Source organism: Rhinolophus sinicus, linkage group LG01 (assembly GCF_036562045.2).
Source record: "Rhinolophus sinicus isolate RSC01 linkage group LG01, ASM3656204v1, whole genome shotgun sequence".
NCBI classification, from domain to species: Eukaryota; Metazoa; Chordata; class Mammalia; order Chiroptera; family Rhinolophidae; genus Rhinolophus; species Rhinolophus sinicus.
In genome coordinates this window covers 10,467,359-10,494,647 of record NC_133751.1, presented here as the reverse complement: position 1 = coordinate 10,494,647, position 27,289 = coordinate 10,467,359, and the positions used below count along the sequence as shown (strand labels likewise).

The 27,289-nt window shown below is 36.1% G+C and overlaps 1 protein-coding gene across 20 annotated transcripts in view; it reads right to left on the bottom strand.

Moving 5' to 3' along the window:
• Nucleotides 1-27,289, bottom strand: part of SYNJ1 (synaptojanin 1) — an 82,401-nt gene that overhangs the window by 37,954 nt on the left and 17,158 nt on the right. For 8 of the 20 annotated variants that reach the window (XM_019730194.2, XM_019730182.2, XM_019730187.2 and 5 more), the window contains exons 3-13: nt 25,544-25,630; nt 23,781-24,048; nt 20,759-20,984; nt 19,786-19,869; nt 12,900-12,961; nt 11,704-11,800; nt 10,396-10,565; nt 9,288-9,369; nt 6,837-6,989; nt 4,304-4,469; nt 2,029-2,052 (exon numbers count right to left, since the gene is read on the bottom strand). In XM_019730194.2, coding sequence (XP_019585753.2) covers nt 2,029-2,052; nt 4,304-4,469; nt 6,837-6,989; nt 9,288-9,369; nt 10,396-10,565; nt 11,704-11,800; nt 12,900-12,961; nt 19,786-19,869; nt 20,759-20,984; nt 23,781-24,048; nt 25,544-25,630 — 1,419 coding nt within the window. The remainder of the gene's footprint in view (nt 1-2,028; nt 2,053-4,303; nt 4,470-6,836; nt 6,990-9,287; nt 9,370-10,395; nt 10,566-11,703; nt 11,801-12,899; nt 12,962-19,785; nt 19,870-20,758; nt 20,985-23,780; nt 24,049-25,543; nt 25,631-27,289) is intronic. The other 12 variants (XM_019730199.2, XM_019730183.2, XM_019730200.2 and 9 more) reach the window with 2 other exon arrangements.

The window sequence follows — 27,289 nt, the reverse complement described above, 5'->3', positions numbered from 1 at the left end:
TATGGCACTTAAAGTGGATGGAACTTTAAGAGGACTTTCATTTAAAAATAGAACATGCACTTAACTGGCAGTTAACTGGAAAGAGGAAAAGAAACTCAAAATGATCCTCGCCTTTCACCACATGACCTTATTTTATTATGGTACTACTTATTTTATGACACCAAGATACAGCACTTTTGTCAGAGAATGAAAATAAAAAAGGCAAGTAGCATCTTGGTACCATCTGTGATCCTAGAGGCAGACATGCAGATTTTCAGCCCTCTTCCTATTTGATTTGATTGCTTGTATAGAGGTGTCGGGAGAAATGAAAGCAGATTATTTGTTTTGGCACGTTGGTGTAGCTAACTGAAAGCTGGCTGTACCTAGATAAAGAATCACTGGTGTTTATAACTGGAGTCATTGCCATTGTTACTGCTATGAAAATAGCTTCTCTAATCCTTCCTATATCAAAACACAAGTTCTATAATGATTTAACAGCTTAAAATAATCAGCAAGACAAATAACAAATTGTGTGAAAAAAAAACATGTTGCCACGTTGTGTGAACGAAGTCAGTTTACAAATGGAATAAAACTTTTTTTAAAAATCCTAGCTTTTTCTTAACTGGTTGGTCCATAACATGCAGAAAGAAAGGAGTGTATGTTCAAACAGATGTCCATCCCTAAACACCATGTATCATTTCAGAAAATGGATTTCATTATGTAACTCAAACTATATGAAGTGCTTGCTCTCTTCCTACATTCTTCTCAAAAAAATAACCAATAGTTTCTCAAAACATTCAGAACAATAACTAAGCAAAACAAATCTTAAGTGATATCAAATCTAAAGTGAAGGGAAGAAAAGATGTCTTTTCCCATTACATTTCCGGCAAGAGATTAGCTTTTGTTCCCTTCGCCACAGATTCATGTTTAAAGACCAGATCACAAACTTTGTCCAGAAAATGAAGGCAGGAGATATCTAAGAATAGGAAAGGCAAGAAAATAATGACCTTTAGGTCTTACACACTTAGCTCTTCTAACTTTGTTAGCAATCCTGATGCTTTGTAAAAGATTTTAGATCATATTTTAGTGCAGGTCTTATAGTTACAGAGACGATTTCATCCACAGCATGAGAACATGAGTCAATGCTGTCATGCAGGGTGCCAGGCGGGGTCTCAGCTCCCGCTCCCCGCACCAGAACGCAGGATATGGTGTCATGTGGGAGACTCTGCTCGCTGCGCCATGTGTCATGCAGGGAGGCCTGCGGGGTCTCTGCTCCCGCTCCCCATACAAGAACGCAGGATATGGTGAGGCCAAAAAGGAACACCCAGGGAGCCATAAGTAGGGGAGTCATATCACTATATTCTCGCTGGCGGCATCCGCCTCTCTGCAATCCGCTCTTGTTAGCTCAGCCACCATCTTCTTGCTAGCCCCCATTTTCTGCTAGCATAGCCACAACAGTTATATTAGTGGCCAATGGCTCACTGGTTACAGCTGACGGCCAACTAGCCACAGATGATGGCCATCCACTCATAGTTGATGGCCATTTACTACCTGAGCCAACACCTTTCTATGTGAGGCTGAGAGCTTGGAAACTGCTTTCTGGGGCTCTGTCCCCACAAATGCCTTTTCCACTATGTGTGAGAAACACTGCTGAGTAGTCATGTCATAGACAGTACTCTAAAATTCATCCACAGTAGTCATATCTGGGTTTTTCCATCAGTGCATTAAGAGTCAAATATACCATTAATGTTTGTTCATTGAATTATAAGAGTGAAATTAAAACTAGGTGAGCTATACTTAATTGGAATTAAGCATTTGCTTCAGGATGACAAAGAGCATTGCATATTTTCTTCTAAATGAAGTGACTTAGTTTTCTCAAACTTAATTTTTTTTTCTCAGATCAAAACAGGTTTCAACTTATGCTGTTAGAATCTGAGGGAAAAATAAGAGAAAGTTTCCATTTATATGGCTTAATTTATTTACAATACCAACTTTAGAGAAATAAAGAAAAAGCTGCTTTTATTTATAGATTGATTTTCTATACTGTACCTGACTGTAATGTCTGTTCAGAAACTATGGATGCATTAAGAAGAAAACAAAGAATCATTAGTAAAACATCAAGTTACAGTTAAAATCTAGAGTGTTAAGACAAAACATTCTAAATGGTCTCATTTCTTTCTTTTGAGTCAATTTGATGACTTTGTTGTGTTTTTTTTTGGCTATAGGACACCAAAGATTAAAAATAAATGACAATAGCTGATGCAAACATTCTGCATCTAGGAAAAATCCTACAGTGACTCAGTGATGTCGGAGTTACACAATCGGAAGGTCTTAGGCCTGCTTTTCAGGCTGCTCCTATAGGTGTGTATGTGTATGTGTTCGTATATGCACACACGTGAGGGAGACTATGAATCTGAACATATAAGAGGCGGAGGATATTGAGCATATGAAAGATACTGTCCTAATGTACATCTGTTAGGATTCTTTCTGGGACTCACCAGTTGATAAGTACAATCAGTTTAGTTATAACAAAACAAATGAATTCCAAAAAAACCATGCTTTGCAAAATTGTGCAAATTCCCACAGCCACAGGGAAAACGGGATTAGGGCAAAACAATCAAAATAATCAAAAACTTTAGGCAGTGACATACCAAAAAAGTAAGGAACCCAGTAAAAACAATAGCATAGTTTTACACATGTTAAATAGTTAAGAAGTGTACGAATACTCCTTAGATACGGCACTTCATCTTGAAAAAGACCTGAAGTTTGCTTGTGGAAATAGGCTGCAAGAGGGCTGCAGCTTGTGAGTAATTGTGAGTGATGGAAGAAGGATTCTCTGAAATTGGATGGAAAGTGGCAACACCAGCTGTGGATGGGTATGGCTTATAACACACCTGGTGAACTGAGGCAGCGAGATGTTTGACGTGTGTGCATATGTGTTATGTCTGTGTTGTTTATTTCTATTCATCTCAGTTCTGCTGGTGCAGTTCTCTGTGTTTACCTAGTGTTACTGCCGGCGAAATCGGAAACTAATGTAGAAACTCATGCAGAACTGGCATTATGCTCAAAATGTTCCCTAATATATCATCCATGTTGGAACAAATTCCCATTCTGAGAACAAGTGTTATAGCAGAACTGACTACTTTTTTTAAGGCATATTTCACACGTATAGTAAAATGTGCAGGAAACTAAAAAACTGATGATGAGTTTGGGAATTCTTAGGTCCCTCACTTCTTTTCTTTCCTTCAGTGCTTACTTGCAATTGTTGCTCATTAATACCTTCACATCAAAGTAGGCACAGGTGGAAAGAGGTGACATGATGCAAATCAGTAAGTCTCTACTGTTGGAAAACAGAAAGCCTGAAGGTAAAAGCAGTTGCTAAGACCAGGTTTTGTTTTTCAGAGCTCTCCTAGGTCTCAGTCCCCTAACTTTCTTCCAGAGCCCTGAGGAGCTGACTATAATTAACTACATTCAGCACCATTCAGAATTCTGAAAGAATCCAGGAGAACCTATTTGACCAAGTAATTATCCAAGAGTACATTACTTGATGAGGAACAAGTTCTCCTAATTGAATAGGAAAAATTGAAAGATTTGGTTTGGAGATAACAGAAGACATAAAAATGCTGAAAAGTTAAAATAGAAATAATATGGACTAAGGAAGTCTAATTTATTAAGTTCCACAATGACTGTTGCGTTTTTCCATGATGCTGCTTAATATATGTTCACTGATATAAGCTCAAATTCTTTTCATTTTAATAAAAGACAGTGAAAGATAAAAGCCATCCTGAAAACCATACATTTATGTCAAATATTAAAATTGAGAATAACAGTGTCCAATAATAAGCAATATTTTAAATTATTAATATGATTTAATATTTATTCAATAGCAATGAAAACGTAAGACCAAGTTATAGAAAACTTTTGGGGTGGTGATTAGCAAAATAATCAATACAGGTATTGGTTTTTTCAATAAAGCATTTGTTTTCTACATAATTAGGATACCGAATGCTCTACTAGCTGAATTTTCTATGATATCCTGCCTTATATAAAGTTAGCAATACTTAAACTATTCACCCTCTAAATCATAATCTATAAAAGAAAACATGCATGGGCTTCAGTTTATGGCTTAATACTACTGATGACATAAACATTTTGAAAGAGATAAACTTCCTTTGCAGAAGGCAATTTTGAAAAATTACATTGATAGAATATCCTTCCAAAATTATTTTAATCAACTCAATCTAAAAATTATTTATGTAAGTTTACATTCACCTCTTGAACTTTTAGAAGGAATAACATAAAGTAAAATATAAAGTACACATACCTCGCAAACTTCCAGTTGTTAAAAGTGCTCGAGCTTTGTCAGCTAAATCACTATTTAGTGTATTTCCCAGGAGTAAAATGTCAATGGCCTCTTGCTTGGAGCTGTCAAAGAAGTTATTTTGAATTGTTCTAGTAACAGAACGAGCGCCATCTTTTAACTTTCCAGCCTGTCGTGGGGAAAAGGAGCATGTACTTTCATTCTAAATATTGTTATTTTTACCCAGTAGGTATTCTGAAACTTCAAGTTTTATATAATCTTACTGTAATATAAATGACCTAATCATTCTATTTTGAATATCTAATTATCACATTAAATGGCTCAAAATGTCACTGTTTCTTTTCCTCGTTGGGATAACAGCTCTGCACAAAGAGATGGGAAAAAGCTCAGTGTCTCAACTGCACCCACTAATGATATTTAGAGCACTAAATCTTTTTAATTGTTTACTATAAAGAAAATAAACTGGAGCGCAAGGCTAATACCAGCACGGGCCAGGGAGCTGTGTCCTACACAACTACACTGAGAAACAACATGAACCGGAGTTTCAAGGAGGCTGAACCGGAGAGGGAGGGGGAGGCGGAAGAAAAGGCTGAGGGGGGGGGGTGGAAGAAAATAAACTGAAGTGTACTTAAAACAAGGAAATAACTTACATCGTAACTTTCAGACTTTGGGGATGGAATGGGTGAGGAGACGCAAGGGAGATAAAGGAGGATACACTGCATTTATACACTCTTAGAAAAACTTCAAAGTACATTTAATGGTAGAAAAATAAAATTGAAATTGTTCATAAATTACATTAGCTAAAGCTATAACTGAACATAAAAATGATGGTCTAGTCTAAAAAGAAAATTATAATTACAGTTCATAAATAAATAATACATGTATACTATAGTCTGTATATTTTAAGTCATTTTACTGCCTTTGTAAATATAAATAATAAAAATAATAAATTTAGGCTAATTCCTAGAGTGAGAGAGTTTACTTTAATTTTCAATGAACATATATTTACTTAGGCATGTTAGTTACTGTGAAGATTTATTCTGATCTTACAGATTTTGATGATAGTTTAAAAAAAAAACTTTTGCCTTTTAGAAAATAACTTTGGTTTGCAATATATAATTTTTGTTTGTTAAAAAAATAACAAGAATTTGAGGCTTAAAATGTTATTCCCTTCCATATGATACCACACACAAATAACATTATTTGAAGACACTCACCATTCACATTATCAGGCAATTAATCAAAAGGAACCCAGAGAAAGGAGAAGAAAGAACAGTTCAGATGTTAGATTTTAGTTCAATACGGACTAGTATATTAAAGTAAAATTTATATCTATCAGGTTAGATAAAAGACCACTGAAAATATAAGTAACGTCTGTACATATATTAGTCACTGCAGAAACAAAAAGGCAAAAGAACATAAAAGAATATTTTAAGGAATAGTTGTAGGGAATCAGGTTTTAATAGCAAGAATTATGTTCTTTATTTAAAAGGAATAAATGAAAGTTTAATAATTTCAGGTTTTTAAAAGGAGGAACCATTTAAGAAGAAAATAATTGTAGATGTCAATACCTATTATTTTTATGAGTTGAACAAAAGGAACTTTTGCAGGTAAGGCCAATACCTCTGGACACAGAGGACGAGGCAGATTTGGAAGTCGAAAGAAGACTTAGAGATGATGAATGGCCTTTAAAGAATTTCAGGGGCTATACTGAAGAGGCTGAAGGAGAACCATAAAAGTGGTAAATGTTCTTGTTTCTATTCCTGAAGTAATTTGAGGAATTGTAGAGATTTAAAATGTTATTAATAAATTCAACTTAAAAAGTCAACATTGTATATAAAATAATGAAAACTATCTCAAGCACGCTTCCAAGGTCCCTCAATAAGGGCCAAACACTAGAGTGGAACATAGTTTGTAGGTAAACCAGCAATTATAAAGTAATGATGAGGCACAGAATTATAATTAAGTCCGTATCTCACACTTTTGCACATTTTGAAAGCCTCCTTTTCAAGGTAAGTTAAGTAAAATAATAAAAACTTAAAAATCAAGACCTAATCATGTTGGGTTCACAGGAGGTGTTGCATAAATTGTTCACTGATTTATTCATCCATCCAGCGTTTGTCACACGTCTCTTAAATGATAGGTACTGGGGAGTGCTGGGGACACAGAGCCAAATGAGATAGGACCCTTTGTGGGGAAGACTATGGTTTTAAAAAAAATATTCATAATCAAAATAAATATAAAAAGTAAAACAAATATGCAAGGGAAAAATCATGAAAAAAAATGTAAGCAATACATGCATAGGCCTAGTGGATTACTATTAGGTGTCATACACACAAAGCCCCCCAAACCAGGGAAATAACTATCTTCAATCATTAGTGCCACTATAGAAGGAAGAGTTAAAGAGGAATAAAAGCATGATAAGAGAATTCTAAAACAGATACCTAAAAGAAACCCTATTAATTTGAAAATAGACCATTTAGAGGCTGTATCAAGAGAGGAAAAAGCGGATCTTTTATGACAGACCAACATTTACCTTAGCCTTTCCTTCCAGAGCCCCAGTTCCGGCATATATCTTACTGATTGAATCACCATTCACAGACCACATTGACCGAAAAACTTCTTGAAAGCGAGTCACCAACTGAGGCTTTTCAGCCAAGCCAAGAGCTTCCAACTGTTTAGCGAGCATCTAAAACAGCAAAAGAGAAACTTTTATAAGTATATTAATACCTTCATTATGAGGTGAATTTTTAAGAACTACCAGAAGCACACCAAAAATCTGTAGTTATAGGACCAGGTGGGACTGGATTCTGAAAACATAGAGTTTACTAGGTTGTGTTATTTCCCACCATTTCAATTTTTAAAGTAAATACCACATCAATGAAACTTATAAGCAACTTAATTCTCCTGTGTAGTAAGAAGAACATCTTTCTGGTTAAATGATAAAATAATCTTATTAAAATATCCCTATAAATCATACTCGTTTACCTTGTTCACCTAAAAGAACTAATTATTCAACAGCATGCATGAGAGCAGAAATATTATTTACCTAATTAATCTAAATATATATAAAAATAACTAAGTTTCTTCAATTATTGGACTTGGTTCTACAAGTGTGGGTAATTAAGGTCAGAAGATTATGAGGAAAAACAAGCTGCTCTTAAATCGTCACAAAAATAAAGACTAAGCCATATTGCTGGATAAAGTCATGCAGTTTTTTATGACTAACATCTACATTGGTAATGTGTATAAAGGAGAACTAGAGGGAACACAGCACACAAGGAACACAGGACCTTTGGGCACCACAACTCCTACATCACATGTAACAATAAAAGTGTTTAGAAAAGCCACTCATCTTTACTTGGAATGAATTTTAGCTTTGAAATCTGGCCAAGTCAAAGAAATGCACAATCCTGATCTAGTCTGTTTCTCTTATCTGGAATCCAGTCATATTCTGTGCCTTGAAGTTTTACTTAACTTCTTCCCATTTGTTTTCTTTTATCTATAATACGGAGATTACCCATAATTCTAGAAGGATCAAAAACTAAAATAATATTTTTAAAAACCCTAACCTGGGTTTATATGAATACCTAGCGACTTATTCCAGAGCTGTTCTTCGCTAGCATGGCGAAAGAACACAGCAAAATAAGCTCCAGAATCCTTTTTATCATTTAGACCTCTCCAAGGACCTGGGCAAAACTGGTTTTGTTTACTTTACCAGTAAATATGGTAAGCAGTTAACCAATTTTTATACAAGGGAGTATTCCCACACCTAACTACCAACAGTGGATATGCAGCTAAGTCATATTCTGAAAAGTAACACCTGTTATATTTTTAATGAAGACTATGAAGCATTTCAATAAGCTTACTCTCAGATTCTAAGTAAATGCATTCAACCACTTAAAAACAGAACTAGAAACAAACCTAATTAAGCCATGTGATCAACTCTAAATGCCTGTTTTTACTTTTCTTGTCTCTGTCATATTTTCTAAATAAATTATGATGTTGCACTTCAATGACAGATTTCAAAAAAGGCAAAACAGTAAAATTTATTTAGTTACTTGAAAAATACATTTCTGTAGCAGACAATTCTATACACTGTACTTTCATTTTTGAGATAGAAAGAACCTCAGCTGCAGAGTAACTAATTAACCAATAGTCTGGCCAAATTTAAGATCATTAACCAGAGGAACTAAGAACACGTTATTTAGTATTCCTGTTTTCATAGCATTTGAGAACTGTGCAAAGTTCCTATGGAATTAAATGAAGACTCACCGCAGCCTATGACCCTAACTGTTGTTGCATAATAGAAAGACTTAGAGAGCTCTGCATTGTTACAGTTTGCCTAATAGTTGAGACTGTGTTTACATTAGACTGAGTTTCATGGATAAGTGGTAAAGAAAAAAACTTGTTTAAACAAAACCTCTGTGAGAGAAGCTGAACCTCATTCATTTTCATTCTTACTAACAATGGCATTTTCATCTGATCTTTTTTTTTATACCTACTGATTTGAAAATGTCACATAAACTGCATTAGTTACAGGCTCTGTCAAAACATACTCCTATAGAATTGTACATGTAAAAACAGATCCTCCCTAATTCCGAAGAGACTTTTAAGTCAACACAGAGAATGAAGGCCAAATACATACATATACATACATATACATATACATATACATATATTTACTTCTTCCAAAAGACAGGAAAAAGAGGCAATTACTGGCATAGTATAAATAGCAGGGGTTTTTTTAGGGAAAATTAAGGAACAACAGAAGGAAATAGATAGTTACACAAAGGAAGAATCTAGAGGTAAAGGAAACACTTAAGTGAAAAGGGATTTGGGAAAATAGAAGACTGAAAGAGAAGAATGCTTTTAATGAAACATAACTTTATTTCGTAAAACGTTAACTAATGAGAAACAAATGACAAAACCACTGGAACAGGCATTTGACACAAGTCACAAACATACATTTTCATTTATTCTTTACCTCTAAGCCAAGGAACGCCTGCACACTGTTGGTTCTATCAAGACAATCCAAGCAGTTTGTTCGAACTGTACCACTCTGGCATCTGTTAACAAAGTCAGTAAAGTTAAACAGCTAGTTTGAAACAAAAGCAACAAAACTAAAACAGAAAAATTAAGGTCATTAAAAGGTAACATCCATATTCTCCCCCCAACTTTTTATTATTACACTTTTCAAACATACAAAAAAGATGAAAGAATTTTACATTGAACATCCATTGATCCACCATCTTGATTCTACAACTGTTAATATTTTGCCATGGATTCTTTATCACATATCTATTCATCCACACCTATTTATTTTTAATTAGGTCAGTAGTTAGGAGCTAAACATACATTCAGATTTGTAACACCATAGTTCTTTGTACATAAAAAAAAAGATAATCAAATACGTATGGAATGAATTTTAAAAACCCAAAATCTATTATCTCTACTGATGTTATCTCTATTGTACATTGAAAAAAACTAAAAATCTGAGCTCTGTTTACTAAAGTTTACCTCAATATATTCCGAACTTTAGTCTTTTAAAACTTTTCTCCTCTACTTCATATGCAAAAACTAAAGATATACATTATTCGAAAGCAGACAATAAGCAATTATCTTTTACTTCTATTTGTATTTAGTTGTCCTTACTGAGGTCAAGAAATATTAAAACATTAGTTTTAAGAGAGAAGTGGAACAGCCTCGTAGGCAACAGCCTAAGGTCTGGGGCCCCATGAATCCTATCTCTAACACTTTCTAGTTATATGACTTGGGGCAGATTATAGCCTGTGCCTCAATTTCCTCAGATGTGAACGGGATAATAATAGAACCCAGCCTTACGATTGTTGTTATTGCTACATGTAAAGACTAAGTACACTGTGTGGCCCATGGTATGTACCCAATAATGTAAGTGATTATTATTACTTGATGGATTCTAAAGAAAAAAAAGCCTAAAATCAAATATAATAAAGGAAGATATTTAATTATAAACTTTGATTTTAGAAAAGAAATTTAAGAGTTCTATGTTAAGAATAATTTTTAAATTACAGCAAAGTTCCAATTTAAAGTAAGGAGAAATAGAGCAGTCAAACCTTTGAACTTCACTTCCATCAAAATAAAAAAATCCATAATCTAGAAACTTTTGGACTTGAGGTTTAAGAACACTATGTAATTTTTCTGCCTTTCCTCCTTTAACCATTTGATGATAGTCAAAATTCACCATCTGGATATCAGTAGCATGTTCAGAAGCTTTCAAATGACTCTGAAAGTAAAAAGATAAATGTTCATCTAAATGTTAACTAAATATGATCCTAGTAATATATGTTATAAATGGAACTTTATATTTTAAATTAAAACCTCAGTACGGTTCCTTGAAATCTTTCTTACTAATCTCACAAAGCTTTCATCAACAATGGCAGTAAAATGGAAAATTACTGGCTGATATCTAATGGAATATTTTTCCTAGAACCTCATATACTATACCTGAGAGATTTGGTGACATAATAACAGAGAACTTAAATAATATTCTCGGCTGGTTTAGAAAATGAAAAATTATTTCCAACCACTAGCATTTCAGTTTTTACAACACAAACTTAGTAACTGTTTATATCTATTTTAAAATCTCAAAATAAAGTAGCTTATTTTTAAGACAAAGCCTATCATAGATTTAAAAGTTCACTTTTTATATAGGCGTTCAAGACATACAAATGTTTTAAAAACTTACCATAAAAAGTCATTCTCTAAAGTATAATCTTTTATTAACAATATTTATTTTACAAGGTTAAAACAAAATAGCCAAAAAATTAAGTTAATTCTGGACTTCATTAGATTGAATTTAAGAAAATGTTTTCTAACCATTTTGTTTAAGTGTATAATTCTATGTAACACCGTAATTTATATTAATTAATTATTGATCCAATAAGTGTTTACGGAGAATATTTTTTCTTAGAAGTCAGATATTTCTTTGGGTTTTTACTTGAAATTCTCAAGTTTTCTCTTATCAGTACAAGAGGACATAGTCTTACATGTACACAAATACATTATTCACTATTTCACGGGTTTAAAACAATGACTGTGGTTTCTAGGAAATAGACATGGCCCTGAACAGATGAAGGAGGACACTGCCTGGTATCTTGCTACCAAAGACAGATGAACACTTTTGGGGGGAAAGAGGTATTCTTCTGCTTCTCTACAACATAAATAAGCCCATTTTAGAAAACTATCAATTGCCTTGAAAGCTTTCCAGAATCCCAATTTGAGCAACATTACCCTAAACTGTTTCCAAATAGTCCCAAAGAGTTACTGGTTCCAACAAGTACCCAACCTTTTTCTAGGAAGGACTTTGCTTCCTGGAAGAATTTGATTACTGTATTATATTATTTTTTAAATACCATTCTTACCTGGAAAGCCTTACTTAGCATATGTTCACCTTCCTTAGATCCAAGCAAATTTATTATTATTTGTTTACCATATAAATTCTTAAGTGTTCGAAAATGCCTATTAAAGAAAGAAAATAAGCATATGTCAAGTGATAAGGTAATTTTTTTCCCCAATAAACAGGAATCCATTACTAAACAGAACCTATATGGTAGTCGTTTAAACTGATGGAACTGGGAAAATTAGATACAAATTCATTCCACATGGTCTCAAAATTCTGAATTTATGAAAACTCACTTAATGCAATTTCCTCTCTGACTTATCAATGTTAAGCCTGTCACCTATGCTGGAGCAACTGGAGTCACGCAGCTTCCTCTCCACTCTGTGAGGGTGGTGGCAGACAAGCCCAGTGCACAGGCCATCCACTTGGCTGGGAGGAAGCTGGGGCAGAGGGCTGCACCTCACACCTGAGGACATCACATCCCCCTGTGATTATTCAGAGACCTCCTTAATAGCTCTAGCCTTATGTCTAACCGCTATACTGTACACCTGAAATATAAAATATTGAATGTCAAAATAAATAAATAATAAAGTGCTAAAAAAGGGGGGGGGGATAGGTCCCAAATAAGAGCCTTTTTTCTCTCCAGCTTCTAACCATTACAGAGGCTGTAGAGCAATGCCATCCAAAGGAATCAGGACATGAGCCACAGATATACCTTTAAATTTTCTAGACGATACATTAAAAAAAGTAAAAATAAACAAATGAAATTAATTTACATGTTTTATTTAACCCAATACAGCTAAAATATCATTTCAACATGTAACAATTATATAAAAGAAATACTAATAAGGTAATCTTAATTTGCATTTTTTGCACTAAATCCTTGAAATCTAATGTGTATTTTACATTTACAGCACATCTCAACTGGACTTGTTGATTTCAGGTGCTCCAAAGCTCCACGTGGCTAGCAGCTACTGCACTGGACAGCCACCTAGACAGGTAATTTTAAGGCCAAGAGATCACGACCTACACACCTAGTGCTACCACCTCTAGAAGTCGTAACATTTGGTGTCATTATCTTCCAGTTAAATTAAGAATCAAATGAAATTTTACTTAGAGCCAAAAAAAGTGAAATGAATCAGTAAATATAATTACAACTAATCACAGTGTTTAACAGTATCAAAACTTACAGCACTATGTAAAAATAATCAGTCTTACCTGTCAAAAGCAGGTGCATTGGCTTCAAATCCCCTCGACATGCGGACACGATGAGATCCCACCTACGACAAGAAAAATACCAAAAGCAACATGTAGATAAAAAATATATCACTCTTCACAATATACAGTAATTAATTTGTTGAACACAAAGCAGTAAGTCAGATAATTGATTGTCATTCATGATATTCTTTTAAAAAAACAAATTCTAGGAGTTCTCCTTCCCCCTTTTATTTTTTAAAACACAACCTCATTAAAAAAATCAATAAGCTAGAGGCTAAACCATTATGAAACACTTGTAAACTAACAGAAATGTTTATTTATGAAAGATATTTTTAAGAATGCTTTCATATTCATTACCTTATTTTAAGCTCAAACTACGTGCTCTATGTAAGTCAACAGATATTACTGTCATTTGGGAAATCAACAAACAATACAGCCAAGTGAAATAATTTGTCCTTTTAGGCCAATATAACTAATTCCATAAAAGATTCCTAAATTTCTACTCTCCCAAGCTACAAGTGTGTCATATTTTTTTGTCTGTTATGCTGAATATTCTCTTCTCCCTCACCCAAACATCCAACAAGTTAAAAATATTGTTCCTGGAAAAAAAGATTTTCCAAAGTCAATCTCAGTCACACAACTATATAACAACACATTTTGCAGAATCAGAAAACTTAGGTTAAGAGAATTAAACAAGATGAAAAGTGTCTACTTATTGTGTTCTTTTTTCATATAGGAGTGGCAGAGAGATGAGGCAGGACTGAGAAAGATATTAACAGATGCCAAGAAGAAATACAAAGGTGAGACCATATTATTTCCCTTCACTTATAACCATTTCCTTGAGACTTTCAAAGTTCACCAGAATTCATTCTTCCTAACCTCACTGTGAACACAGTGAGGACTTGAAATAGGCATTGGAGATGGGTTGCCAAATTGGTGATGCAGTTTGACAAACATAAGCTCTAATATGCTCATCCAATTCCAAAACTGAATAATGATATTATCATTCATTCAGCATTGTCCCCTCTGTCCTGAGAAGTGAGACAATCTAAAGACTATACTAATAAATCGGTAGATTCTCCTTCATGGTTTTTTTTTAATAAGAAATTGATTAGCCTAAAGACATCTATATCAATTTCATTTTACAGTGCTTAATAGTCTGTATAAAATTTCAAACTTTGAAAGACATGTGCCCCAGGACATTAGGCATTTTATACAGCAGAAAATTCAGCAGAAGTCAATACTTTTTCTTTGGTGTAATCTCAGATAATTACTTATAACTCTATAAATGTCCAAGATTTAGCATTGTGTTTACTTATTAACATTTATCTTGTGCAGCACTCCCCACTGTCAAGAAGGTGAAAAAACAGAAGTTTTTGTCTTTTCCAGGTAGTGCCTATGGTTGTTCCCTACAACGTATACATAGCTAGTTATGTGATAACTTTTACAGCAATATATTGGTTAGACTACACTAGGGTTCATCACTCAATGTTAAAGAAAAACATTTTGTAATAAGAGTTGTTATGTCAGTTGTGATCAAAGTAGCACTCCAGAAAGTTTCAAGCCTTTAAATAACCATACATTTACCCAATTACAAATAAAGTTACATCAAAGATGTTTTTAGAAAACCACTTAATTGGGTGATATGAAACATCATTTTCCAACAATACTACTGCATCATGTTCACATATTTCTGAAATGTCAATCTGACCAAAAAGTCAGTGTGCAGCACTACACTGGGCATAGGGCTCGTGAAGCCTACTACCTTTTAAGACTAACATAAATTACTATAATATAATATAATAATATAATGACAGAGTAATGAATCACAAACGCTAAATGACTTTAGAGAAAGGAAATCATAAGTAAAGGACTGGGTTGCCAGCACTTGAAATATCATTCTTACCTATGCAGCACCTTATGACAACTCTTCTGATGCCTCAGAGAAATTCATACTGACATTTACCTTTTCCATAAAACACTTGACGGCCCAGACCGCAAGCTCTCTCTGAAGCATCTCTCTGAAGCAACCTGAATTTCTCACAGCACAGTGTACAAGATTGTATCTACACCTCGTACAGAATAACATACACGGGAAGAACTCCAGGATTTAACGAAGAGATCAGTGTGGAGGAGTGACTGGAATCCATTCAGTGAGATCTGAGTTGGCTACTGAAGGACAACAAACCTTAATTTGGGGAGCAGAGGATTCCTGTTAGAAAACAGCAAGGCAGGCAGTTTGGATGAGTAGAAGAAGCCAGATCTGAAGAAGCAGGTGCCCAGTAGATCTGATAAGCATAACATATGAAAAGTGGGAAGAACTGCCAGAGAGCTAGAAGGAGACTGGTTAGAAAACTGTGACAATCTTCTAGGCAGGAAGAAATTATGAAAGCCTTAACTGGGATGATAAAGAGTGGGAATAAAAAGAAAGGGGGACTTTCTCTATCTGACATATTCCACTCACCACAACACCTTCCAGGTCCATCCATGCCACCACAGATGGCAAGAACCCATTCCCTTCCAAGGTCCATATTCCACTGTATATATGTACCACCTCCTCTTTATCCATTCATTCATCTACGGACACCCAGGCTGCCTCCACATCTTGGCAATTGTAAACAATGCTGCAATGAACATAGGGAGGCATTTATCCTCCCAGAGTAGCATTTGGGGTTCTTTGGATAAATACCCAGAAGTGGGATCACTGGGTCCTTCTTTATCTCTTGTTATAGCCTTTGATTTACAGTCTATTTTGTCTGGTATAAGTATTGCTATGCCAGCTTCCCCCCCCACCCCATTTTCATAAAATATCTTTTTCCATCCGTTTACTTTCAGTCTGTATGTGTTTTTTTCATCTGAAGTGAGTCTCTTGTAGGCAGGATACCTAAGGGTCTTGCTTATTTATCCATTCAGCCACCCTATCTTCTTTTTTTGATTATTGGGAATATTGGGGGATAGTGTGTTTCTCCAGGGCCCATCAACTCCAAGTAGTTGTCCTTCAGTCTAGTTGTGGAGGGCGCAGCTCAGCTCCAAGACCAGTTGCCATTTTCAATCTTTAGTTGCAAGGGGCATAGCCCACCATCCCAGGTGGGAATTGAACCAGCAACTCTGTTGTTCAGAGCTCCTGCTGTAACCAACTGAGCCATCTGGCCACCCCCAGTCACCCTACCTTTTGATTGGTGCATTTAATCCATTTACATTGAAAGTAATTGCTGATAGATATGTAGCTATTGTCATTTTATTATTCATAATTTTGATTTTTTTGCCCCGTCTTAAAGAAGTCCCTCTAACATTCCTTATAATACTCGTTTGGTGGTGATGAACTCCTTTAGCTTTTTCTTGTCTGGGAAGCTCTTTATCTGTCCTTCAATTTAAACTGATAACTTTGCTGGGTAGAATAATCTTGGTTGTTGGTCCCTGCTTTACATCACTTGGAATATTTTGTGCCAATCCTTTCTGGTGTGCAAAGTTTTTGTTGAGAAATCAGCTGTCAGTCTTACGGGAGTTCCTTTGTAGGTAACTACCGTGTTTCCCCGAAAATAAGACCTAGCTGGACAATCAGCTCTAATGCATCTTTTGGAGCAAAAATTAACATAAGACCCAGTCTTATTTTACTATAATATAAGACCGGGTCTTGTATAACATAACGTAACACGAGGTATAATATAATATGACATAACATAATACCAGGTCTTATATTAATTTTTGCTCCAAAAGACGCATTAGAGCTGATTGTCCAGCTAGGTCTTATTTTCGGGGGAAACATGGTAACTGCTTTTCTCTTGCTGCTTTTAAGACTCTTTGTCTTTAACATTTGGCATTTTAATTATGATGTGTCTTGGCATGGGCTTCTTAGGGTTCAGCTTGTTTGGGACTCTTCACTTTCTGGGCTTGTATGTTTATTTCCTTCACCAGGTTAGGGAAGTTTTCAGTTATTACATTTTCAAATAGGTTTTCAATTCCTTGTTCTCCTTCTGGTATCCCTGTGATGTGAATGTTAGTACGCTTGATGTTGTCCCAAAGGTCTCTTAAACTCTCCTCATTTTTTTGGATTCTTTTTTCTTGTTGCTGTTCTGATTGGGTATTTTTTTGCTATCTTATCTTCTAAATTGCTGATTTGATCCTCTGCTTCATCTAATCTACTGTTGATTCACTCTAATGTACTCTTCATTTCAGTTATTGTGTTCTTTATTTCTGACAGGTTCTTTTTCAGGTTTTCTATCTCCATTTTTTATATTTCCTTTCTCTTTGTTGAAGTTCTCCCTGAGATCAGTGAACATCCTTATAACTAGTGTTTGGAACTCTGCATCTGGTAGATTGCTTGTCTCCATTTCATTTAGATCTTTGCTGGAGTTTTGTTCTGTTCTTTTATTTGGGACATGTTTCTTTGTCTCCCTATTTTGTCTGACATTTGTTTCTATGTATTAGGTAGGGCTGCTATGCCTCCCAGTCTTAGTAGAGTGGCCTTATGTTGTAGGTGTCCTGTGGGTCTTAAAAAAACAAACAAAGGGAGAATGCCTAGGAGAATGCTGGGGTAAGTGTCACAGGGATGCTTTTGCTTGCTCAGGATCGGCTGCTGGAGCAGAAAGGGCTGCGTATGCTTCAAGGTCATTACAGGAGGATCCTGTATGACAGAAGTTCTCAAATTTGACTGGAAGGGAACTTGGTTTAAAAAATGCAGTTTCCTGGCCCCATTCCAAAAGATTCTATTTCAGCTGATGTGAAGTTGAGGCCATGAATCTATGTTTCAAAGTCACATCAGATGATTATTTAAAATCTTTTCATTAAAAAACCTCAGAGGAACTAATCACGGAGGATAAGAGGTAAAACAGGAGATAAGTGCCTAAGGATTTTCTGTCTATGACTTCTGAAGTGGGACATCTCACTAATTCCAAGGACCCCCTAAAACACTTTTCAGTCCTCAGAATACACAGAGTACCTAACAACCATTTATAACAACTCTGAGTCAAAAGTCCTTGTTTGTCTTTAATGAGAAAATTAATTTTTGGACTTACTATTTTCATTCGTAAAAATCAATATCTATTTTTCAGTTGAAAAAATCAATTACATAGTTTCATCCCTCTATTACCTACTCTTTTAGAGTGGTGGGGGAAATGATAAAAGATACTCATGAAACTAATCCGTTCCTATTCAAAGAAAGGCTGACTTTCAAAACTACTAAGCTAAATAATTGAGAACCACTGACCTAATCCTCAACCCCATGCAAGACAACATCAGGCCAGCTCAGTGACCGTTAAGCAGAATTGCTGGACTATCTTGCTGTCTCAAATATTACTTTCTCCATCAAGAAAGGCATGATTGAAAACTCTGTAGTTTTCAGCCCATAATCACATGACATTAGCCAGCCAGACTATCTGTGTGGCAGGCCTGCCACAGAACACAGAAGGAAGCAGGAAGGAAGTCCCACCCAAGGAGGATCCCTCAATGTAACTACTCAGGATCCAACCTTATCGAATAATCAGGCACTGCAATTCTGAACTTCTTAATAAAATAACACAGAAAGCAGTATAACAGAGGGCCTGTAAGTAGGTTATTAGGCTGTCTTAACAGTAGCCTGTCTCGAAAGCAAAAGCATTCGCCCTGCTTAAAAGCAGGCTTTAGGAATTCTTAAAGCAAATACGCCAAACACATTTCTCTGATCACAAAACCTTCGTTAGAAGTGGCGTGGGGATGGGATACTTTCCCATGAGACTTGGGGAGAGACACAGCTACTTAAGTTACCCCCAGATGCCAAAGATAAAACCCACACAAGTCAGACCGGTCTTGACAAGAACTCAAGAACTTTTGCAAAGCAGTACAAGTGTTAATCCTTGTTAATTCTAGGCCTATCTTGAATAAACTACATTATTGAAAAGGTTCAAGTGGTCTGCAATTTTTCTCCACAATAACCATCCTATGGTTATTGTAAGAGAAATCCATCTGTGAACTAAAAAGAGGCAAGATTTTTTTCTGCTCATTTTCTCCGTACTCCAAACTGAGGCAGGAAATTTACTAAACTAGAAGTATATACTAGAAGCCTAAACTGAATATACCTTACTGTTTAGGTACTAAAGACTTTTGAATAAAAGCAAAATGCAAAATCACATTATTATGGACAATCCAATATTATGATGTGCGTGAAAAAAAGTCTTCTATTTTAAAGATTAGACATTTATATCAACAAAGGAAAGTTTGAAAAAAAAGATCAGAAAGCAAGTCAGAGAACATATTCAAGATGATAGATCACTACAAATTACCAAGCAAAATTTCAGTAGCAGATGTATCGTTAATAACAACAGTAATGAACCCTTACATAGTGCTGACCGTGGGTGCCAGGCATGATTCTAAGTACTTTTCATTTCATCCTTACAAGTACCCGAAGAAGTATATACTACTACTATTATTATTCCCATTTTACAGATAAGAAAACTATGACACCAGAAAGTTCAATCACATGCACGTGATCACACAGTTAGTAGTGGGAGAGTAAGGATCCAAACTGGGAAGTTTGGTTTCAGAAGCTCTGATTTGACTACTACATTTTTCTGCCTACAGAAACTAAATTGTTATCTATTAAGATACTGAGATAGTAATATGGAAATACTTTGAAAATCAATGTACTATGAAAACATCAAAATTTTACTATTAAACACAGCAGCTGAATTTCTATGGATATTTGAAAGAACATTAAAGGAAAAAAACACCTAAGACAATTCCAAGAACTCTGTACTTAGATCCTCATTTAAGAATCTAGCTAATATGATTAGATTAAATAATAGAACTATCCAATGAACTAATAAACTATCCTGAAAATTTAGAAAATCTGGAAATTTTCAAGAGAGAGAAAAAACAAAAAACGAAGAACACCTGAAAGTCAAACACTTACCTGCAACCCTGGTTGCTCCCAGAACAATGGAACAGACCCCCGAATTTGTATGAAGGAAGAAACAGAGTCATCTAAGTATACCACCTATGGAGAAAAACAGTGTAAAATGTATTTCCACAGAAGGGTAATATTATAACATTACCTTTACATTAGAAGACAAATTTACTAACATCTGTGGCACACTAGTTATATCTTACGACTCAGCTCTCATATACAAATTATCTGAACAAGATACCCAAAATAGGCCATTAAATAAGTTTGATTTTTTTCAGTGATAACTCTGTATATGTATTTTGTATATATTAGCCAGGAAAATAAAAATAGAAGCATAAGAATCACAACTTTTAAATCTCAATATTTTATACATATACCTTTATATTTTCATTTAATTTTTTTTCAGTTTTATATATATATATACTTTTAATCTTTATTAAATTTATTGGGGTGACACTGGTTAGTAAAATCATATAGGTTTCAAGTGCACATTTCTATAATACATCATCTATATATTGCATTGTGTTCACCATCCAGAGTTGGTTTAAAACTAATCTGAAGATCTGAGTTGGGCTGGGCGCATGGCCTAAATTTATAACTACATAGTTTCATAGCCAAAAATATCATAACTTTCAGATGGTACATATACCTATATTTAAAAGTTGGGTTTGACTTAATGTCACAAAAAAACACTTAAGTTATCTAGCTCTGGAACTGAGGATTTTTAATTTAATACCAAAACCCAGGCACTGATGTGCCACGCTGATTACGGCAATTCTTACTCCTTATCTGAAGAGCCATACCTGAGTAAGCTTGTTTCAGGGCAGCCTTTTCGAAGGCCGGTAAGTAGCTGAGAACAACCAGAAGAATGACATTACAGATGTCAAAATGAGTTCTGAGTCAAACAAAGTCTGTTATTCTATGATTTTCTGTGCCTCTCATCTCATACGTGAATTAAGCAAAATAAAACCCTATATACCTGTTCTGTTTCTACAAAGTTAGCGACGTGACCATCATCGTTTGTTCCCCGGACATTAAATCTGGTCCCAGCTCGTTCACAGCTTAGTCTGGAAATGAGGCAAGCTTTGGCCTGTTTATGAGCAGCATAAATTGTTCTGATTTCTACTCCCCCACACATGAGGCGCAATAACCAGTCGTCACAGTTCACGCCATAGTGCTTGAGATGCAAGTGCAAAGACTGATTCCTAACAGAAAAAGAAAGAACTGCATTAGCTTAGTGAGTACTAGATAACACACAGTACAAATTTTACAACGGTGCTCCTGGAACATTAATTTAATGCTAGTATATGAAAAGTTACCCAAAATAAGTCAATTCACTTACTAAGCTAGGCATCAGAAGATAGGGCTATAAAATGAGATCCTTGAGCTTGTGATCCACGGTCCATAGAAAAGCAGCATATTGTGTATGTTTTTAATACCTGTGCCCCATTTCTGTTGTCTTTTTACATAATGTATTTATAATCTAACTTTTCCCAAAAGGATTTCATACACATATCCTCACCCCACTTTATAAAGCTCTCCTTTTAAGGCTTGCCTTTTACAAGGCTCTATTTTTATTAATTTAATTTTAAATAGCCAGGCAGGCTCGGGGCTAGTGTATTAAGGCATGCCTAGAGTTTTCCATTACTTCAAATACTTTTAGCATTCTAGGTTAATAGATGGGGTCTGATTTCCAAACTTTTTCAGGGCAAAACATTTTATTCACATATGTGGAAACCCAGTGATTAGGAAACATGGAAACATAAAAACAGAGTCACTATGGCTAAAGCAGAGATGGGGGCTGAAGTCCTGCCAGGGTGGCCGTCTTCTCATCCTGCTCACCACCTCCTCAGGGGTCTCTACCCCACCCTTAGTCCTCCAAAGAACACACGTGGAGGCTCCTAACCAACCTACCACCAAGAAAAATATAATGCTTGGCAGAAAAACTTTCTATCTGGTATTTTCAGATAAGGTGCCTTACAAAAGTGGATTTTCTATAATATTGAAACTTGGTTCTCTGAGTTTTAAAACTCTTGTATATTATGTGGAAATCTTTCTTAAGTGTTCTGTCCTATCTTGCTGTCTTAAAGGGATAAAAAAAAAGTAACAGCATTTTCTGGAAGCCTCAGGGTCCTTAACATCAATAATACACAACAACCCTGCTAGAGCAGCGGTCCCCAAGCCCCGCTTCTTCAGGATTTAGGCTGCAGAAGAAACAAAACAGATGCTGGTCATGTGAAGTTCTGGGAAACCACCTATAACCCCATCCCTTCTTATCCATTCAAGAAAGTATACTAGGATGTAACACTAAATGGTGAAATTCCTACTGGAGTAACATTAAATCCAATGACCATTAAGTATTTTTAAACTATGACTTAAGCTTCCATACTTTTTACTATTACCGACATTGATCTGCAGCAAAGCGCTAACGGATTGTGACCCAGTGTATCCAGACACCAACCACAGTGAGTTCCAGAGCACAGCACAGGTATGAGAGACTTGCTTGTCCCCATTTAAATAGAAGTAGGGGGATTCTATGCATTTTTTCAGGTAGAGTTTCTCCCTCTGCTGTCAGTTTTCATTTTTCTTTGCTGTCAATATGTTGCTGTTTTAATTCTATTTAAATTTATAAAAAACTTGACTGGCAACAGCTCCAATGGAGTAAAACTACATGGGTTTTGTGATAGGTATTTGCCACTCTGGCTACAAAACTTACTTGGCTGTATCCTGGAAAATATTTCTACTAAGCTGCAACGGTATGCATAATGAACATGAATTCTTGAAGCTTTCATTTTTCTATGCAAAGTGAAGCTCAAGAATGCCAACCCTTAGCAAAACTGTAAACAGTGTGAAATAGCAAAACTTGCCTTTGGTGTTTTGGCCCCCTCTGTGTTTAACGTGGTTCCAACTGGTAAGCCCCTCAATGTGCTATCTATATCTGCCCCACCTCTGGATAAACTGCTGGATAAACCCCTTCAATGTGTGATTTACAGTTACCCTTAAGTGAATGAGAAGATAAATGAAATTATTCCTATTGATTAAACTTAGCAAATGTGCTCGGTTGCTGCTCAATGTATCTGTACCTGCTTGGACTTCTAATTAAGGAAGGAAAACGTTTCTCTCAGCCTGAGGACTGCGGGGTGAGAACGAGCAGGGCAAATGGGTCCGACCTGAATACGCTACTCAAGCACTTTACAGGTGGAGAAAGTATAAGGAAGAGAAAATATACAGGAGGGAACAGCTTGAATCTGAACTACTGAGGGAGGCCAAGAGCAGAGTCTTGGACTTTGGCCTTATAACATATGCAAATATAATGAAATGTAGTTTGTGCCTGGTATTAAGGGGAAAAAAGTCAACATCGATACTGGCTGTGGATAAGAAACCCACAGTACTGAAAACTGGGTCTGCTCCAATAAAGCAATAGTAATGATGGTCACGTGCTCTGCTTGCCGTTTGTGCATTTACAACACAGCACATTATGCACAATCAGGGACTGGATCACAGTTACTTACTTATGTATTATTTTATTATAGTACTGAACTTTATCCCAGCATACTATTCCTCACAGCCTGTTGATCTTGAATCAAGATCATCTACTTACAACCTTAAAATTAAAAATAATATGGAAATGTTGGCTTAGAAAGGCAATACTGCCAGAGACAAGATCCCAAAACTAAGAACAGTAAATACGAGTAACCCAATTCTATTACATCTAATTCATTCCTAATTTTAAAATAAAGATTTTACATATATTTCAGAAATGAAAGGTCAGTCGAGATCAGGAAGAGCAAATGGGCTGCACATAACACGACCACTTCAATAAGCTGACAGGGGAGGCCTGCTTTGCTCTGCTGAGGATTCTGAAGCAGGAAGAGTGAGCGACAAGCTCAGTCGGTAATGCCCATCCCTGCTATCTCGGGAAACAGCTGCTGAACATGCTCTGCCCCAATTCACCAAGCTACTGCACAGTACATGATTACAAGGGGAATCACCAGACTCACCAGAAGAATCTATTATCAGTCGTGTGCTCCTGCACGCTGCGATGCGCGTTAAGACTCAGATCTAAGCTGACTCCAGATGCGGACCATGCAAAATAAAAGTTTCCTGAATTCAAAACTTTTCGCACTTCTGAAATGCGATCCTCATCTGAAGAATCAACGCGTAGGGATATAAACTCAGTAGAAGTAACTCGGAAAACTTCAGATTCTTGAATTTTCCCAACAGACATACATCCAGTGACTAGGACCAGATAATGTAACATGGTATCACCTGCAAAAACCAAAGATTTAATTGGATGAAAAGTTCCAATACTTTTCAAGCAATTCAAAGTTTCATCCAACTTTTTCTATTGTCTCCATCATTTTAAATCTGATATCCTGGTTATTTTAAACTTATCACTGACGTGTTTTACAACTAGATTTTGGCAAAAGTTGGGGGAAAATCCTTGTTTAAATACATGTAGTATAATGAAACATTTAAACATTAACAGAATAATCTCACATTTATGAAATTGTTCTTCTACTTCATTTGAGGGTATACAAGATTTATGCAAAAAAGAAAAAAAGTGTTGTCTTCCCTACCTTTCCTTTATGATTGTTAGGAACTTCAGATAAGATAATGAATGTGAGAGTTCTCTGTAAATAGTAAACTTGAAAAAAATGGTATAAAATGTGAACTGATGATGATGATGATGATATATGGGCAGCGAGTCCTTGGTAACAATTTATAAAGCAATTTAGTTTACAGAAACTTTCATAGAGATCGTTCATCTAATTTTGACAAAAATCCTATGAAATTAGCATGAAGGTGGAATTCAGCAAGAGCGTGCTCGAATATGGGCTGTGATGTAGGCAGAGGTGGCCCTGAATCTTGGCTCCACTACTTATTATCTAGACCAACTTCAGTGTGTTAACATAACCAGCCTGAGACAGCCGCCCTATAAAACAGGACTAAAATAAATCTCACTGGGCTATGCAGATTACCTAAGACAGTATTAGTTAAGCACCTGGGTGCATGTGAAAAATTCCTAACAAAAGGCAAATCTCCATTTTATAGACCAGTGCTCCTGAAAGGATGGTCCATTAACTGTTACCAGTTACAATGAGAAAAGATGCTTGTTCCAGAATGGAAATCAACTACATCACTCAATTCACTACTGGTTTAGCTGATTTTTTTTCATAGTACAACTTTATCAGTGAAAGAAGCCATATGTTGACATGCACGCTCCTCCTCTCTGCACAGACCGATAACAAAACAGTTCATGGAATGGTACCAATTCAGTCACACTATTACAGACAATCAAACTGGTAACCACAAAACTTACTTTGCAGCCCATGATGACATTAAGTGGCAGAGACAGACTCAAACTGAGACCTTCTGAATACAATACAGATGTCCTTTCCACTATAAACCAGGGAAATCAGTGTGGTTCCCACTAAGACATCTTTTCCTAAATGCACCAAAACAAAGTAAGAGGGCAATTCCCTGATTTTCTCTTTGGACAACTGGTACCAGTCTCTTCAAGTGTTCAAATGGACACTGACTCTGGAACTTAAAATCGCAAGACCTTGAGCGTGCAGTGCAGCATGCCTTTTCGGTCAACAAACATTGTCCCAAAGTTAGGTTAAGCAGGGTTTAAACGATGTTACCACACTTATAGCTCAAATGTGGAGTATGAAATGATGTATAAGCAATCTCATTCAAATCCTTAGACTTACAGAAATAGAAATGAAAAACAGATTAATTGCATTGACAATAAACTTACCAAGATTTAATCGTAAGACACCTAAGAGTCCATAGGCATCCAGGACTTTGGAGTATGTACCCTTGATTGCCTCTTTTTCTGCAGATGCTATAAAAAAAAGGTGTAGGGTAAGAAATATGACGTGGAACATCAGGTTCTGTTTAGCTATAAAGATGGAGTTTCAACCAAAAATTTCTAAATCTAAATCTGATATTCTTAACATAAATGTATTACATAAAATAGTTTCCCAAACTGGTAACTTAACTGTTCTTCCCAAAGAGTTAACCAATTGTTCTGGCCCCATCTATTAATCCATCCTCCCCCACTTATCTGAAGTACCACCTTTAATACTATTCATATATTCTGGGGTTGTTTTTGAATTTTCTTCTCTCCCCCAGCGATCTGTTTGCCCACTTGTACTCAGTACCACCCACACTGCGTTATGATATCCCCTATAGGACAACACCCAACTCCCTAACAAGGAATCCTCTAGAATATCGCCTCAACATACTCTGTTGCATTTTTTATTACCCACTGCTTCCTTCCACTCCTTGCATCCTATGTTCTAATCACATTAAACTCTCTGACTATTGCCCAAACATGCTCTTTTACGTTTGTGTGCCTTTGCACAGCAATCTAGCCTTCGGTCTGCAAGGCCCTACCCAACCTTTGCCTCTTGGCAAAATTCTATTCATCTTATAAAAACACAGGCAGAGGTGACTATCTGGAAGCCTTTCTTTACTTCTCCAGCACAGTGCTTTCAGAGCTCCCTCTTTATGCTGCCAAAGCAGTTTGTATGTGCTCATTCATCACCTGTCTTTCCCATAAGCCAGCCTGTTTCCTCAAGGCAGCAACGCTGTCCTATTCATCCTTTTATCCCTGACACTGAGACTAGTGGGTGACACATAGAAGACTGACAAAACACTTAAATAATGAAAGCTAATGACTACAACGTTTATTAGCTCAGGAACAGGAAGTCTTAGTCTGGCCTTTGTCTTATTTTTTCCGCTATAAAATTAATGTTACCTTGCTAATGAATATAGCCCACAGAATCATTTCCCTAGGGCAGGCTGTTGTGGTTGTTCTATTAAGAAAAAACAAAACAAATCCTGAAACTTTAAGGGAAAAAAAAATCTTCCTAGTTATCAGCAGATACACTCAGTAAAAATCTGACAATGAACCAAAGAAATATAAATAGCTAGTATCTCAACGGACAATTACAAAGTACACATTCTCAAGTCTGCAAATCTAGATTCTCATTCTTTCCTTTCCGATTTCTTTCCTTCTCTGCTGCCCTCCCTCTTCCACTCTCACTCCAACCCCCCAACTCACCTACTGGCTGACTGGTTCACTCCTTGTTCCCTTTTCCCTTTCCTCGTTCATCTACGATACAGAAGTGCAGTGCCTATGGGCTGTGTCCGCATCAGCAAAGCATGTAAGCAGATCCTCCTGCCTTCCCACTTCTTGTCAGTCTTATTGCCAACAAAGGGGCGATCTTCTCAGCCTACTGCGTTGCGCAATCCTCCCAGTACTTGGCATTAGAAATCTCTTCCTTTGCCTCAGAGCCCTTCCGTGGGATTCTACAGATCATCTCACTTGCCCTGCCTGCTTCCACTCTTTTCAGACCATCCACTCTTAAGCCTTAGTCCTATTCATCCCACTTTTGCCTTCACGAGTTGTGCTCTGCTAGTTGGCAGCACAGCTAAGGGTAAGTGACTCAATCACTCAATTAGCTGATACTGTGCCAGTTCTCTAGTACGTTCATCA